General features: G+C 40.1%; 1 protein-coding gene across 2 annotated transcripts; it reads right to left on the reverse strand.

Annotated features, from left to right (window-relative positions):
- Nucleotides 1-2789: 2789 nt before the first annotated feature.
- Nucleotides 2790-13955, reverse strand: LOC109993231 (protein quaking-B). 2 transcript variants are annotated; one of them, XM_020646119.3, is made up of 6 exons: nt 13491-13955; nt 10278-10414; nt 8736-8852; nt 6686-6829; nt 5715-5802; nt 2790-4792 (listed from the first exon to the last, which is right to left on the reverse strand). In XM_020646119.3, the coding sequence occupies exons 1-6, from the start codon at nt 13618-13620 to the stop codon at nt 4410-4412; spliced, it is 999 nt and encodes a 332-aa protein (XP_020501775.1). In that variant the 5' UTR covers nt 13621-13955; the 3' UTR covers nt 2790-4409. The 2 variants fall into 2 exon arrangements, with proteins under 2 accessions (XP_020501775.1, XP_020501774.1); XM_020646118.2 differs by having other exon boundaries at nt 2790-4816.
- Nucleotides 13956-15080: the final 1125 nt, after the last annotated feature.

The following is a 15080-nucleotide window of genomic DNA, read 5'->3' on the forward strand; positions in this document are numbered from 1 at the left end:
ATTTGGATCCACCAAATACCCTGATGAGCATGTCTTTGTTCTGTTGTAATAATAATATTAACAATGATAATGATACCTTTATTTGTACAGTGCTTTTCAAAACATGTTTCAAAGCACTCTACATACAATTAAAAGCCAATAAGCAACAGTTAGCAAAACACATTGTAATAACAAATCTAAAATAGTGAGTTTTTAAAAGTCATTTAAAAGAAGACAGTGTGTTTGCTTCCCTGATCTCCTCCGGCAGGTCATTCCACAACTTAGGGGGCCCAACAGAAATGGCTCGGTCTCCTTTAGTGTTTAGGTTAATCCAAGGAATAGTAAGCAATGACCTACCGGAGAATCTCAGGTTGCATGGGGGCTGGTAGTGGGTCAGCAATGTAATCTGGTGCTGGACCTCTACAGGCTTTAAAAGTGATCACTACAGTTATAAAATCAAGTTCTAAAATGGACTGTGTGCTGGTGAAGTGCTTTTAAAACCAGTGCAATGTGTTCTCTCTTCTTGGACCTGGTTATGGATTTGGCTGTGGCATAAATTGTGTTGTGTGAGACCAGATTAAAGTGATTTGCAGAAATCTAACCAGGATGAAATAAATGCATGAATTATTGTTTTCAAATTACTAACTGATAAAAATTACGGATTTTTGTGAGTTTTCTTAAGTAAAAAACTGAATGAATGTGTTTATCAAAGCTGAAGGGTGAGTCAAAAATGATACCACCGTTTCTATAGTAGTCAATGATGGTAAATTCAAGTGGAAAAAGGTTAAAATATTATTTTGCATTGAGTCTGGGCTATATAACAATCTCAGATTTTTTGTGAGGTTAATTTCAGAAAAGCTGCGGTCCATCCTGTTGTAGACCATGTAACGTGATATTTTCTGAATGTATTATACTGAGGACACCTTCGCAAAGCTCTATACACATCTTTAGGCATCAGTTAATCTCACCTCCACAACCTCAAAATTGTTGTGTCAAAGCTTCACAAAAACCTTTGTCCCTCGAATAGCATCCATCATAACACACTGACCTAGTGTGTGACACAGGCTACATGATGAACCATTACATGCATCTCCTACTCACACTCTCTTACCTTCCCTTGTCAGTTTCTGACTGTCCTGTAAATTGCATGCAGTCTCTCTTACTGGAGGGATATGATTAATAATGACAGGACTTGTCCTGTACTTTCATTAACTAAGTTATCACATGCTTGGTATTACATGATAAATTAATTTCATAGTATGATTTTCACAGAGCAGAGAATTATTTGTTGGGTGGTGACGACACTATAAATAACTGCATTAGTATTTAATTACAAATGTTTTTTTAGAAGCTAAACTGTTTAATTGTAGTGTGGTAGCATCCAAAGCTCCAAGCTCTTGTTTTCCACCAATTAAATGGTGGAACAAGTACAGCTGAGACGCAGAAGATTAAAGACTATGCCCAGACATGACTCTGTTACAAAGACTGTATGAAACATGGACGTGGTCTCCGTGACGTCAGCCTTTTGTTTCCTGAAGCTCATCAATAGCGGTCGCCATATTGAATACTTTCTCTTACCTAGTTATAGCGGCTGTCTTTTACACTTCCTAAACATGGCTCCTACACTAGTAATAGGCAAAGAGCTAGAGTTGAGGTGGGCTATAAGCCTCAGCTACACAGCACCTGTCTGTTGTTGTCAGTACCTCTGTGTGATGGTACATCACTGTTAGTTTGTATTAAGAATATCAGAGGAACAAAAGTAAATGACCCATCACTGCAAGCCAACAGAAATATATTCATATTAATTAAAGGAGCAGCAGTTATAGACGGGCAGGTTTGTGGTTAAAGTGTTAACAGTCAAAAAGAACACAGGAAACAGACTTACACTCAGCTCAGACAGAAAGAAGAAGCAGCAGGGGGCAAAGGTCGATCTGAATACCTTGTAGATTAAATACAACTGGGACAAATGGCACAGTTCTTCTCACAGGGTCTAAATATTTTTTCCACTAACCTCACCTTTGCTGCTCCCTGTATTCACCATTACCACCTTATCAAGCTCACTCACCTCATCTGTACACGCAGCTGCTCCTCAACTGAAACAGAGTATACTGTATGAGTCCTGTCAACCCACACATTGTCAGATTACTCTTTGTCACTAGTATAAGAAAACCTCTCAGCCTTCAGTCCTCCTGTGTTGCCATGTTTCCTTGGTTTGTTTGTATACCTACCCGCTGGTGATGTGAATTCCCTTGTTGTTGATATGTTTGATGATGAAGAAATTTGCCGTTGACACTGACTTGCTTTCAAAAAGGATTATTTATTAACAAGAACAGCATCTCCAGGCTCGCCATGGTTCGACCTGGGAGAGACCCAGCCAAAAGTGATCTCCCCCAAACATACAATGAGAGTGCTATTTATACAAAATGTCACAGGACACATGAGGACATCTGTTTCCTGTTCTTGGGTATCTCTCTGGACACAGGGGTCCCATTGTACACATTCCACTGTGGGGGATGTTGTCTTAGATTTAAAGATTTCCTGGGTAACTCAAGGAACAACACCTCAGATACAAATACTTTCCAGATGTGTGTTATAAAACTTAAAGTTGCAGTATATTACCTCTGTACTAGATATTTAAGACACTTCACGGGTTTACCATCCCATACGCCTGGTTTTGACCTGTCTTCCACCTCCTCTCTGCTGGTTTGTTTATTTGTACAGACTACCTACTTCTTGGTATTGAGACTCCTGCTACTTCAACCACATCCCCTGCCTGCTCCCACACAGTACTGCTTCCCTTATATGTACTCTGTGTGTGTGTGTGTGTGTGTGTGTGTGTGTGTGGTGTGTGTGTGTGTGTGTGTGTGTGTGTGTGTGTGTGTGTGTGTGTGTGTGTGATGCAGACGAGAGATGCAGTATGCACGTAAACGCTATAGGGTCAGAGTACCAGCAGAGGGGAGGTGTGTTTTTCATTAAAAACAGATCTGATGGCTATATTTAGGTATTATAATGGAAAAACTAAACAAAAGGGCATTTGTGAGGATTCTCCTTTTTTAACAGCTGCTGCTGTCAAAGTCGACAGTTTACAGGGTCACTTTTTAAACTGAGACACTTTACAATACTCTGCTGCAAAGGTTGTTTATGGTGCTTTTACACTTGCAGAAGATTCCTGCAAACTTCATGAAATTTTAAGGATGAGCTACATGTCTGAACACAAACAGCAGAATATCTCAATCTGACTTTACCCATCATTTTTCCTGCCAACCCCTTAGTAAAAGTTGCAGCAGGACATTTATTCAGGATAAATTCAAAGAGTGAGGGTCCGTTGGGGGGGTGGGGTGACATTTACATCCTGTGACTAGGGCACAACCACTGTATGCATGTGTCTGGTGCAGTCCCATCAACTGCTTCATACCTCCTTCACTATGTTCTTCTCCACTCTTTTGTTGATGTTTTTAAATATTTTGAATTCCAGAAAAACTGCTACCCTATCTGAGTCTGAGCTCATTTATGATGTACTCAGTGGAAATGGAGAACTGTCCTGAGGTCTGAGGTATCCAAAGTGGACTTTCTGTTAGGACATCCTGGACACTTTGTTCTAAAGAGGAGAGGAGCCATCAGGCCTGTTGTCAGTGCACAGTTCAAAAGTCAGCATCCCCAATGGTAAGGAGTGGCATTAGTGTACATGGCGTGAGTGACTTGAACATATGTGATGACACCATTCATTCTGAACCTTGTTTACAAGTTTTGGAGCAAATGCTGCCAAATGGACAACTTATTTTTCTTATCTCAGCAAGACAAGGAGTGGATCTGTCTGCAGTCAGTATTCTGTGATTAGGAGAACACCTCATTGCTTGTGTCTCTAAATTTCTGTGGTGCACAGAACACCACAAACCAGAATTCATCACCAGAATTCAATCACACAAGAGTTGAAACCATCAGTCACACAGCGTCATGGACTGTGATGAGTGTGATCGGTTTTTAATACAACGGTGCTTCTGTGTGTGATATGAGGAACATTTACAGTATGACAAACATGTCAAAAACAATACAGTTTAGTCTTCAGCCAATCAGATGACAGTAATAACACAGTGAATGCAGTTGTACCTGAATGCTCAGTTCACTGTTGATCTTTATGTTTGAGCAAAATAACTTGGAAAAAATACTTTAATTTATAAGATATACAATTTTAAAGTAAAAACAAATGTCTTATTATTTCATTTATTTCAGAGTGGAGATTTATTGGGAGAACAGCATGAGTCATACGATTCCCAGAAAAAATCATAACAATAACTTAAATGATAAACTCTGTACAAAACTCTGTTGAGTCTTATTGGTCAAAACTCAATCCAGCAGTGAGCTTCACTGCAGGCTTCAACTGTGAACAAGGCTTGTGGGTGAATTGTTGCAGAGCACTTGTTTGATATCTTTCAGGAGGCATGTCTGAGGAGCAATGTGGGGACTGGGCTCCACTGGCTGTGGGGGTGGTGATGTGGTGTAGGGGAGCAGTCGCATGAGCAGGGATGGGATGGCTTACCCAACACCCCACCAGAGTCCAGGGGGTACTCCAAGATGGAAGCCGGCGCTGTCAGAGCATACTGGTAGTCATATGGTGTTGCATAGATCAAACCAGACTCAGGCCCTGCCCCAGGCATCAGTGCTGCTGGGTGAGGTGTCCCATTGGGCAGAACTGTCTGGATCTGACGAATCAGAGGCATAAGGGTAGGGCCTGTAGGGGCAGGGGTACGCAGGCCAGTGGGTTGGGCCAGGACAGGGGCAGGACCAGAGAAGATACGAGGAGTCTGAGAGGATGCTGCAAGACAGAAGGCAAGGGAGGCTGAGAGAGATATGGAGACGAGTAGGAGAGGTGAGATGAGAGAGAAGATAAGGAGAGCAGTTAACACAGAAGTATCTGATTGACCTCTGATTGGTAGCAGGATGGTCAGACTGTGTCAAATCAGTCAGATCTCTGGTCGGTTTTTAGTCACAAAGTATTTATGGTTGGTTCAGAAATCTTTGAGTTATTGATTGTTCTCTGAAACAACAAATGGGCTAACGAGAGACACTAACATTAACCTAAATAGGACAAAAAATAGGATATGGGTACTGTAGTCCCAATTCAAAACATTAGAGAGAGCTGTCTCACGCCTCCCCCTCCTCCCTGCTGATAGGGTATGCATACAGGTTGCCATGTTGCCGAAGCTTCAGTGTTTAGCTAGCTCTACATCTGTTTTGAAACCTTTCTGCGTTCTAAATGCTCTATATTGTTACGGCCTACCTTCTCTGGTCAAAAACAAACACAGACCATCTTAGAGCAGAATCTAAAGTTAGAAGGAGGACATACTTACTGCTGCATTGTTGTCAGAGAAGCCAGCACTTCAACATGTTTTTTAATGTCTTATAGTTAGGTCGTTTTATGATTATATTTAGTAGATAGCTTACATATTGCTCCTTTAAGGAAACCAGCGTCAATGCTATTTTCAATCTAACACAGTTATCACTTTCCGGCCCAAATGAACTTGAACCCACATTAGAAGCATGTTAGTCAACTTCACAGCTCAGCTGGACACACAGCAGGGGTCCTATCCTTGGTTAAAAAAAAAATCAGTGCATATGCTGATACATTCAAAGAGTTTTTAAGTATGAACTACAGCTTTGGCCACAAAAGGGATTGAATAAAACACATGGATAAGGACACAGGGTGAGGCATAAGACCAGACTGGCTGGTTTCTTACAGGATTTGATGTTAGCATCTCTGTACGTCCCATTCAGGATGGCTAACTCCATCAGTTGCATCTTCTTCAGACTGTCCTCCCCCTCTGCCTGAAACCAACAGCAACAACCATCATGTACTTCTTCTGAACTATACTTACAGTTTATCAAATACACACTTACTGTAGGCTACATCACAGGGGATACAAGTTAGCCACCAGAAGAAGAAGATATACTTTATTAATCCCACAAGGGGAAATTCTATTTTACACTCTGTTGTTGAACATGACACACACATGCAGAAACAGGATCCAATGGACATGCACTAATGTAATTAAAAACTAAAGAGATATTAAAGTAGGCTGCTCCTGGACAGTGCAGGAAGTGAACTGGCACCTCTCCAGCTACCAGACCAATTTCCAGAATGGTGTGCACTAGGACTTGAACCGACGACTGTCCAGTTCCCAACCCAAGTTCCTAAAGACTGAGCTACTGCCGCCCCAGAGATAATAGGTGCTCAAGTTCTGCTTTAAATGATACTTATTAGGTTTTTTGATGCGTGTATATTCATTTAATTCTTTGGTTACATAAAGACTGTTCAGTCAAAATAAATTTGATAATAAAGCATGCAACATTAAAAAAATGTTAACATGGACATCACATTGAAAAAAACAGATCCATTGTTGAGTGTTGTGCGTTTTAGCGCACATGCTAATTCTCAACATTTACTTTTGAGAGAAAAATAAGTATTATAATATTCCCACAATAAAGCATCATTAGTCATAAATTGTGCACACACTGGTCATTTAATCTTGGAGCCTGATTCAACTCTGTATATTTCCAATAAAAAAGTGAATCTAATTACCGGAGGCAATTCATCAGTAACTTAATGGTCTGAATGGCTGAGCTCACTACTGCCAGTTGGGTGAGATATTAAATCACAGACAGGTAAGAATGCAAGAGAGGCGAGATGGTCAGAGATCATGTGACTCACAGCAGGAACCAGCAGCTTGTTGACCTCCTCCACGGCTTGTTTGAGTTTGACCTCAGCTCGATTCTGTGCATCTTCCACTGTGATGAGGACATGAAGGTCCTCGTTCAGATGCTCCCAGTTTGGCTTCCCTCGATTCTGCTCCTCCTACATAGAGACAGAGAAATTGCAGACAGGTGGTGACAGGTAGAGGAGAAGACACATAGGTACAAGTAGAGACATAGAAAGAGAGAGAGAGAGAGAGATGTGTATTTGTTCGGATATGATTTATGTCTCATGGTGACAATTCACTTTCAGAGATAATGTTAGTGTCCCATTTAAAAAGACAGAGGTCAATCCTATGAGGAAACAGACTGCACTCTTAATCTATACCTGGCAAACTGAGGAGCTGCATCTGATAGGGCGACAACACACACTGTGCCAACTGACACACACCAATGCTCATAGTTGTGTTTATATCACCTCTTTTCTCTGCATTCCTTTGCCTCTCCTGTTGTTCTCTCCTCCTCCGCCTACCTCTGAGACTCCTCTTCTCCTTTTTTACTTTCCCCTCTCTCTCTCGCCCTCCCTCCCTCCTCCTCCTCATTTCCTTCCTCCTGGCAGCCGTCTCGTCCTTCTCCTCTCACCTTTCTTCCTGTTTCCTTCTACTTGCCCTGTCCTCCATCTGGTTTCAGTTAACCCCCTGCTGCTTCTTCTGTCTTATGTATCCTTGTCAGCGTAGCAGATGGCTAACCTTGTTAGCATCACAGATGCAGAAAGACAAACACTTTTTGCTTTTGCAGCCGTGTGACCTGAAAGGTGTGAAATTGTTTCGATCTTTATTTTCACATTATTCACAGAATCCAAACTTTTGCCACAATCAGCTCAAAATTGATTAAAGTTTTTGTCCCCAGCAGACGAAGGAAACAGAGAAGTACACGCAAGGGGTCTCAGTAAAAACTGTCATTTTGGCAGTCACTGTTTGATTTCCATAGAGATGGAAGTTATCCTATATCATATATGTTGACATCTGTAATTTGAACATTCTCAGAAGCCAAATTCCAAGACGACCTCACGACTTATCATTAACCTGATAACAATATTTCCCTGTTTTTGTACTAGTCTAGATAAGTGCTCTACAGAGAAATGTGATGAAACCTCAAGCATGTTGTCAACTGACAAAAACATTAGAACTTCTGACCTTCTGCCGTTTAATCTGTGATGAAAAAATATTAAATAACCTCACTGCTGCAATTTTTTGTTTTGCGAACTGTTCTCTTGTCTTCCGACTTCTGCATGCAAAAATATAATCAATGTTAATTCAAATATTTTGTGAAATAAGTCAGCTTCAGTTGCAAACTAAAATATTCTAAGTAAATTAAGATAAGAAAAACAAGCAGCTGCTTGGAAAGTTTAAAGTTTTCTTTAAAGGAAGAATATGCAATTTTTTGATCCAGCAGATGTCGCCCTTGAGCACCAGCATGAAACCAAAACAACTCGTGGTGCGTTGTTGTGCTATTATGCTATTGTGTTACATAATGTGTTGCATGTAAATTTAGCTGAAATGAGCGTGATCTAGAAACACAGTTAAACAGTGAGTACAGTATGTTATTCTTCTTTTCTCTAGTCCCTCAATTAAACAACTTTTATACACGAGGGGAGGAGTCAGCCGGCCGTCCTAACGATGTAAACAAACTGAAGATAGGACTCTGAAAACTCTGAAAACATCACAGACAGTGGGACTCGGGTGTTACACCCATTGTAGACAGTCATGACTCACAGAGTTATTTTCAGAGGATATACTTGATTTATATTATATTTAGGTGTGAAAAATCACATATTCTTTCTTTAAAGTTAATTAACATTTTTTAAACACCATGAAAATTCTGCATCTATTTAAAAATCACCACGCTAGCAAACCATAACAGAAAACAGCTAGCAGATAATTATTGATCATATATACAGTACAACTTGATGACACAAAAACAGTGTCTGACATTTTAAGCTGCTGAAATAGAAAAACACAGTTAAGGGTTTGTACACAGGTAAACAAGATTTAATGCTGGAGTCTTACCTTCTTTCTGTCTCTCATGGAGCCCCTCCCTCTTACCATGATCTTACATTCTGTCTCTGTCTCCAGCTGTTTGGCTGTCAGACCACGAGGACCCAGTATTCTCCCTACAAAGTTAAACTGATAGAGAAAGAGATCACACTGTGGATACCATGAAGACTGATTACTGAGCAGATATATCTCCCTCTTACTGGCCCAATCAGCTTTTCATCAGCAGCAGACCAGGTTGAAATAAATCATGAGGGGAGGGATTCATTATGCTTAAACACATTTCAGTATCACACAGAGAGCCATCAATCCACCCTTCCTGCCAGCTCCCTGTTGACTGATTCATGAATCATGCACCCTGCTTCCTGCTCCCTGCTGCCTATGAACGCTCCCTGCTACCAGTTAACAACTTTATCTTTCTGGTTCACTGCTCCCTTATTTAGTAATCCTTGGGACCTATCCCTCCTTCTCTTGCTTCTGCTCACTACTCAATGCTGCCTGTTCCCAGATACCTCCCGTCATCTTGCCCCTTCTTTTCTATATTCCCTATACACTCTTCAGTAGACATCTGTTAAGTTTCTTCCAAGAAACCTTGCACTGTCACTTCCCTGTTTCCTTCTGACTAGTGCCCTCTGTATGCTCCCTCCTCCATATGCCTACTGGCTGCTCCACTTCTTTCTCCCTGCTTCCCGAAGTACTGCAACCTGCTTCCCCTTCGTTGCATTACTGCTTTCTACTCTGCTACTTTTTTCACTCATAATTTTGTCACAAAAAAATTGAAAATAGAGTGCTAATCAAAACCGGATTTAAAAGTGCAGCCTTGACCAATGAAATGTGATTTTGTTCTGCTGGAATAATTTGGAAATGGCCTAAACTATCGGACACATTAATGTCAATGGCACAAGATGAAAAGTCAGAGTGTGAATAAAGTGAATAAAGTTCACCCTAAGAGCAGCATGAATATGAGATCCATATTTCATCACATCATCCAAACAGATGATGTGAGTTGGTTCAGATATAGATTCAGTTTGTGTAACAGAGGTGAGAAGACTTTATCTGTTATAATTCCATTAAATCTTTAACATGCGGGTTAACTGACATCATCAGATCTGCTCATCTGACCTTGCTAAAGCTGAACTTTTTGTTTTCTCTCTCTGCAGGTTGATAGTGTAATAATAATAAACTGCTAACAGTTTCATGTTTTTTTTGGTTTTGGTCAGTCTGAGGTATCATAATAGTTGACACTCTCCGTTCTGAGCTTTGTTACATATGGGTCTAAAAATTCTATGAATATGTGAATATGTTACATAAATGTTTCCTTTTTAATGTCGTAAACTACTAATCAACACACACACACACATGCACGCACGCACACGCACGCACGCGCACGCACGCACGCACGCACGCACACACACACGCACACACACACACACACGCACACACACACGCACACACACACACACGCACACACACACACACACACACACACACACACACACACACACACACACACGCACGCACACACGCACACACACACACGCACACGCACACACTCACATCAGGATGCTCCTTTGTGGGGACGTACAGTTTCTCCTGAAGATGGATGATTGGACCGACGGCTTCAGGCAGCTTGCTGATCCTTCCAGAGCTGTTCAGAGTGTCGATGTACATGTCTTTCCTTACACGGCTGATCTCTAAAACACACAACACCCATACATATTAACACACAATCTGACTGTTCACTCACGTGTGTACACACAACATGTCACAACAGGTAAAAACCGTCACATTTATCATTTCTGCTATAGATGATCATTGGTTTTGAGTGCATAGCACATTCAAAGTTGGTCTAAATAAATACTCTCAAAGTCACAGGAAACAGGTTTGAAAGGGCAGCAAACCTGGAAAAGTAAGTCAACATGGCTGAGTATTCTATCGTTTCACAAAGAAAAGGGGCTCTGAGAATAAATATTCAATCATGAAAACAATCGTTTAGGTTCACAGTCGGTATGGAAGTATAGAAAGAAGTAAAAAAGAACCCAAAGACCAAAAACTATAATTTGAAAAACAAAACGTAACATAACGTAAGCTAGGGAAAAAGACAATTCCAAAATTAACATGGGAAGCATCATTAAAAGGAATAGTATCATGAGAGTGCCAGGACCAGTTACAAACTCAAGCAATCGGTCACAATCCAATCAAATGAAAGACTTGTTGGAAAGGAAGTGAGCAGTTAAGAGCTCAAATCAGTGTAGTTAGTGTAAATCTGAAAGATAGTGAAAGAATAAGACTCAATAAACTGACAGAGATGGAGAAGGGATGCAAGGATACTGGTACAAGATATTGGTCCAATAAAAAGCTAAATTTAGTATCTCTCCATAGGGACGATCTATAGCATACAATACAGTTTTTTTGCTCTTCTGTCTTAACAGCCCTGATTTTGCTCACTACACTTTCATCAATGCACTGCCTGTTACGTTTGCTAGACAGAGCCAACATAGCATGAACATAGGGGGTTAGTCCTATGTTCCCACAGCCCAATGGTCCCACAGCCCTATGTTCCCACAGGGTAGGGTTAGGGTTAGTTACCCTAACCCTAACTGATACACATTTATGAAAAAGGAAAGGTGGGAACATAGGGCTGTGGGAACATAGGCACGCTGTCGAACAAAGGCTAAGCAGTGTAGTGGTACTTGCCACTTGTTACACCAACAACTTCTAAGGCTAGTCTAAAATACCAGCAAAGCTGTATTTGTTTTGAGAGGTGGTGGTAAAATGACATGTTAAATCAAGTAAAGAAGAGAGAGGTGAAACAAAGCAGTTAACATTGTCAACTGCATCGCAAAGACGCAAGAAACTTCCCAGTAAGTCTCCCAGTAATGCTTGGAACCAATAAGGTTCAGTTTGTCATCATGTCAACTTTTACAAGAACATGTGAGAAAAGGTATTGGCAGAGTTAATGGATATAATAGTGATGAGTTCAGTAGAGATATCTGGAGCTTTGATGTTTAACAGTCAGACACCAGTGACTTCATTTCCGCTGCCATAAAGGAAAAGCTTGTACCGTTCATTTTGAGAGACAATGCTACCTTTGGGGAAAGGTGTCGGTAGCGTTGGACCGTGGTAGTGCAACGCTTGTGCTGCTTTGCATGCCACATATATTCCAGCTCAAGAAGAGTATACTGTCAAAACACAGTGATAGTGACACCATGGGACGTGGTAGACAGACTCTGATAACCATTTAAATCAGTTTGTATCTACTTTGTTTTACAGTTAAGAACCCCTGATGTCATTGTTTTCCAGTCTCATCCTCCCAGTGAGGGATACAGTTAATTAATTTAAACACTGGTATCCAAATCAGTACTCAGTCAGGTACCCGAACGGTGCATCCTGAAGAAGGAGAGAGACAACATATCATCACAGAGAGGGAGAGAGAAAGAAACCTGTTTTCAAATGCAGCTGCCAAACTTCAGCACTTAAATGGTTCAACATAAATGTATCATGATTTACATTGTTTTCAGAACCCAGTGTCTTAGCTTTGCAATGGCACAGTGTTTCTGTAAAAACAAAACAAGCGTTCAAGACTCATTGTGTGTGGCCTCACTGCTTCACTGCTTCATTGTCTTCCTCTTTGCCAGTTCTGTACTTTGCTGGATAACCCCCCACCTCACCCCACACACAAGCACACACTGTCTCATTAGAATTTGAGATTGTAGTCATCTTAACATTTCTATGTAAATAAAAAAACAAAACTAAGTGTGATGACTTTGAACAGTTTGAGTTGTTAAAGATGGATTGAAACATCAGACATAATATTCAGATGAGTGAACATATCAAAGCTGTATGTGACTGTATGAAGTTTAATGAATGTTTCAGGGATTAAACATAAGATTTGTCGTAGAAGAATTGAAAATATCTCAAACCAAACATATGAAGTACAAGTAATGAAGTATGAGTAAGTATTATATAAACACATTTTTTTTAATATATAAAGACTATAACATACAGGATTTTCTATATGCATCATCTAATTAATAAGATTTGTATTATGTTGAGTCCTTGTCATACTTTTGAGTAGTTTGTTGTACTTCTGCAGTGCACAAAAATACAAATGATTGAACTCTTAACATCTTCTTTATCTTAACGAACGTAAAAGTATAAATGTAGGATTTTTACTTTTTATATGTTTGCACTGTAGAAGGCTACTATAACTGAAGAGTGCTATTTCACCACAGCTTCTGAAAGATTGTATTCGTTGATTTGTTAGCTGTGTCAAAGTAATGGGTTAATTAATGCATTATTTCCAACAATAAGTAGCTCTACTCAGCGGTGGAGTAACATGTTACTATACTTAGCATGTTATGAGGAGCCACAACATACAAACAGCCAGCTTGATTTTAAATCACTGCCAGCTCCATGATATGTAATCCTGTTGACGACATGCTTCCCATATGGACTGTTGAGTCTGTTGCCTTCAGAGATCTAATTAGTAATCTTCCCACATAATGAAAACAGTGTTATTATAAATGTTGTGGAAAATCACACTGTCACAGCAACACTAAATCAAGTGTACATTAATATGAGTATTTAAGCAAAAAAAAAGTCAATCTGAAGTTACTTTCCCAAGTAACTATTACTATTATAAAGCAATTAACTTAAGCTAGTTACTAACTTTCACTAACTCTGTTTGTTCCCTGTAAAGACATGCAGTCAGATAGACAGGTATTCAGACAGACAGATGGGTATTTAGAAGTCTAGTTGGGGTCTCACCCTCGTCCAGGAGTCTCTCCAGATGCTGAAATATCCCACAGAAATTTGGCAGACTGCTCATCAGCTTCTTATCGTTCATGAGCTGCATCAAGTAATCCGGACTTGGTCTAGTTTTCTCTTTTCCCTCCATCTCCCACACCGGTATCCGGCACAATGTAAGAACACAGAAGTTAGGGTGGTCCGGTTCACAGTGGGCCTCCTGCTTGGGTACAGAGCATTTAACAGACCAGGACCCGGAGCAGATCCTAGAGCTGCTCTCTGTCTCCTCTTGTTTTAATCCAACAAATTAATAAACGAGAAATCACAGACATCCAAAACCCTCATGAGGCAGGGGAACCATCAGGATCACAGGAGAATCCAGAGTGACCCAAGATGTGGTCCCTTCAGCAGCTCCAGCTGTCTCCCCGGCTTTCTGGAGCCCCCCAGTGCACAGTTCTCTGTTCCTCTGGTCCCCAATACAATCTGTCACACAAGACACACTCACCCTGAGACAGACTGTGTAATGTGTGTGAGGGTGTGTGTGCGGGAGGGGGAGCTTAAACAACAATACAAGATTTCAGAAAAGAAGTTTAGTTTAAGTCTGTCAGACAGCCATACGTTGATTCACCTTCTTCAGCTGTTAAAACACAACAACGGGTTGTGTGATGTAACATTTTACTTTAAATGCAATGCAGTGAGTAACTGAGATCACCCACGGTGCAATGAACAACCCTTTCAAAACTAAGAGGACAAATACTTTACATGTTTCTTTTTCTTCTCCCAGTTCAGTTTGTAATTATTTTCCATCGTTATAGTAATGAACATTAATTTTGACTAAAAGTGGAGTTAAAAAAGTATTATAATAAAAACTTTCTGGCTAACTTCTGACTTGACACACACATGCACACACACAGGTACAAGCACACACAACAACATATAAAAACAAGTTTATTCAATATTTATTGTTGCTATATACTATACAGATTACAGTATGAGTATGTTCAGGCCATTTTCAAAACTTTTTCACAAAACCTGTTTACAACCCTATCCCTAAACAACTCATTCAAACTACATGTTAACACTTATCTGACATGTTTACACCATTATGAATCAAGATGTTTAGACCATTATCACTAAACACATTCACATATTTTACCTCAACTTGTTAATATATTTAACTCTATATGTTCTAACATTCCACACATTCAACCTTTCATCACTCTTAAATCACTCAACAAGATCACATATTAATGTTCACACCTTCATTCAACCTATTCATAACTTCATCACTTAACATGTTCACACTTTCATCATGTAACAAGCTGAGAAGTTGATGAGTCTTTACTCGCTTGTACACAGGTGAGTAACACATTCACACAGCACGATCACATCATCAGCAGTCTACATGTACACTCTTACTCCACTTTACTTTCACACTTTCACCTGTCACCATGTATATAACCTTGTTATCACTTAACATGGGCTAATTATGTGAGGCTACCTCTGTACTTTAACTGTGTACTCTGTTGAATGAAAAACTGGTTTCCCATTAATGTCATGATTTTTAAATATTCTAAGTGATAACAATCTAAAGAAAAGAAAACATATTTC

The sequence above is a fragment of the Labrus bergylta genome, chromosome 10, assembly GCF_963930695.1.
Source record: "Labrus bergylta chromosome 10, fLabBer1.1, whole genome shotgun sequence".
Classification (NCBI taxonomy): domain Eukaryota; kingdom Metazoa; phylum Chordata; class Actinopteri; order Labriformes; family Labridae; genus Labrus; species Labrus bergylta.

Excerpts from the sequence above, each read along its gene's own strand:
- LOC109993231 (XM_020646118.2), bottom strand. The coding sequence starts at position 13,620 with ATGGAGGGAAAAGAGAAAACTAGACCAAGTCCGGATTACTTGATGCAG. Across the intron at positions 6,830-8,735 it reads CCATGAGAGACAGAAAGAAG|GAGGAGCAGAATCGAGGGAA; the intron begins GTAAGACTCCAG and ends GTCTCTATGTAG. Across the intron at positions 5,803-6,685 it reads ACAAGCTGCTGGTTCCTGCT|GCAGAGGGGGAGGACAGTCT; the intron begins GTGAGTCACATG and ends TGTTGGTTTCAG.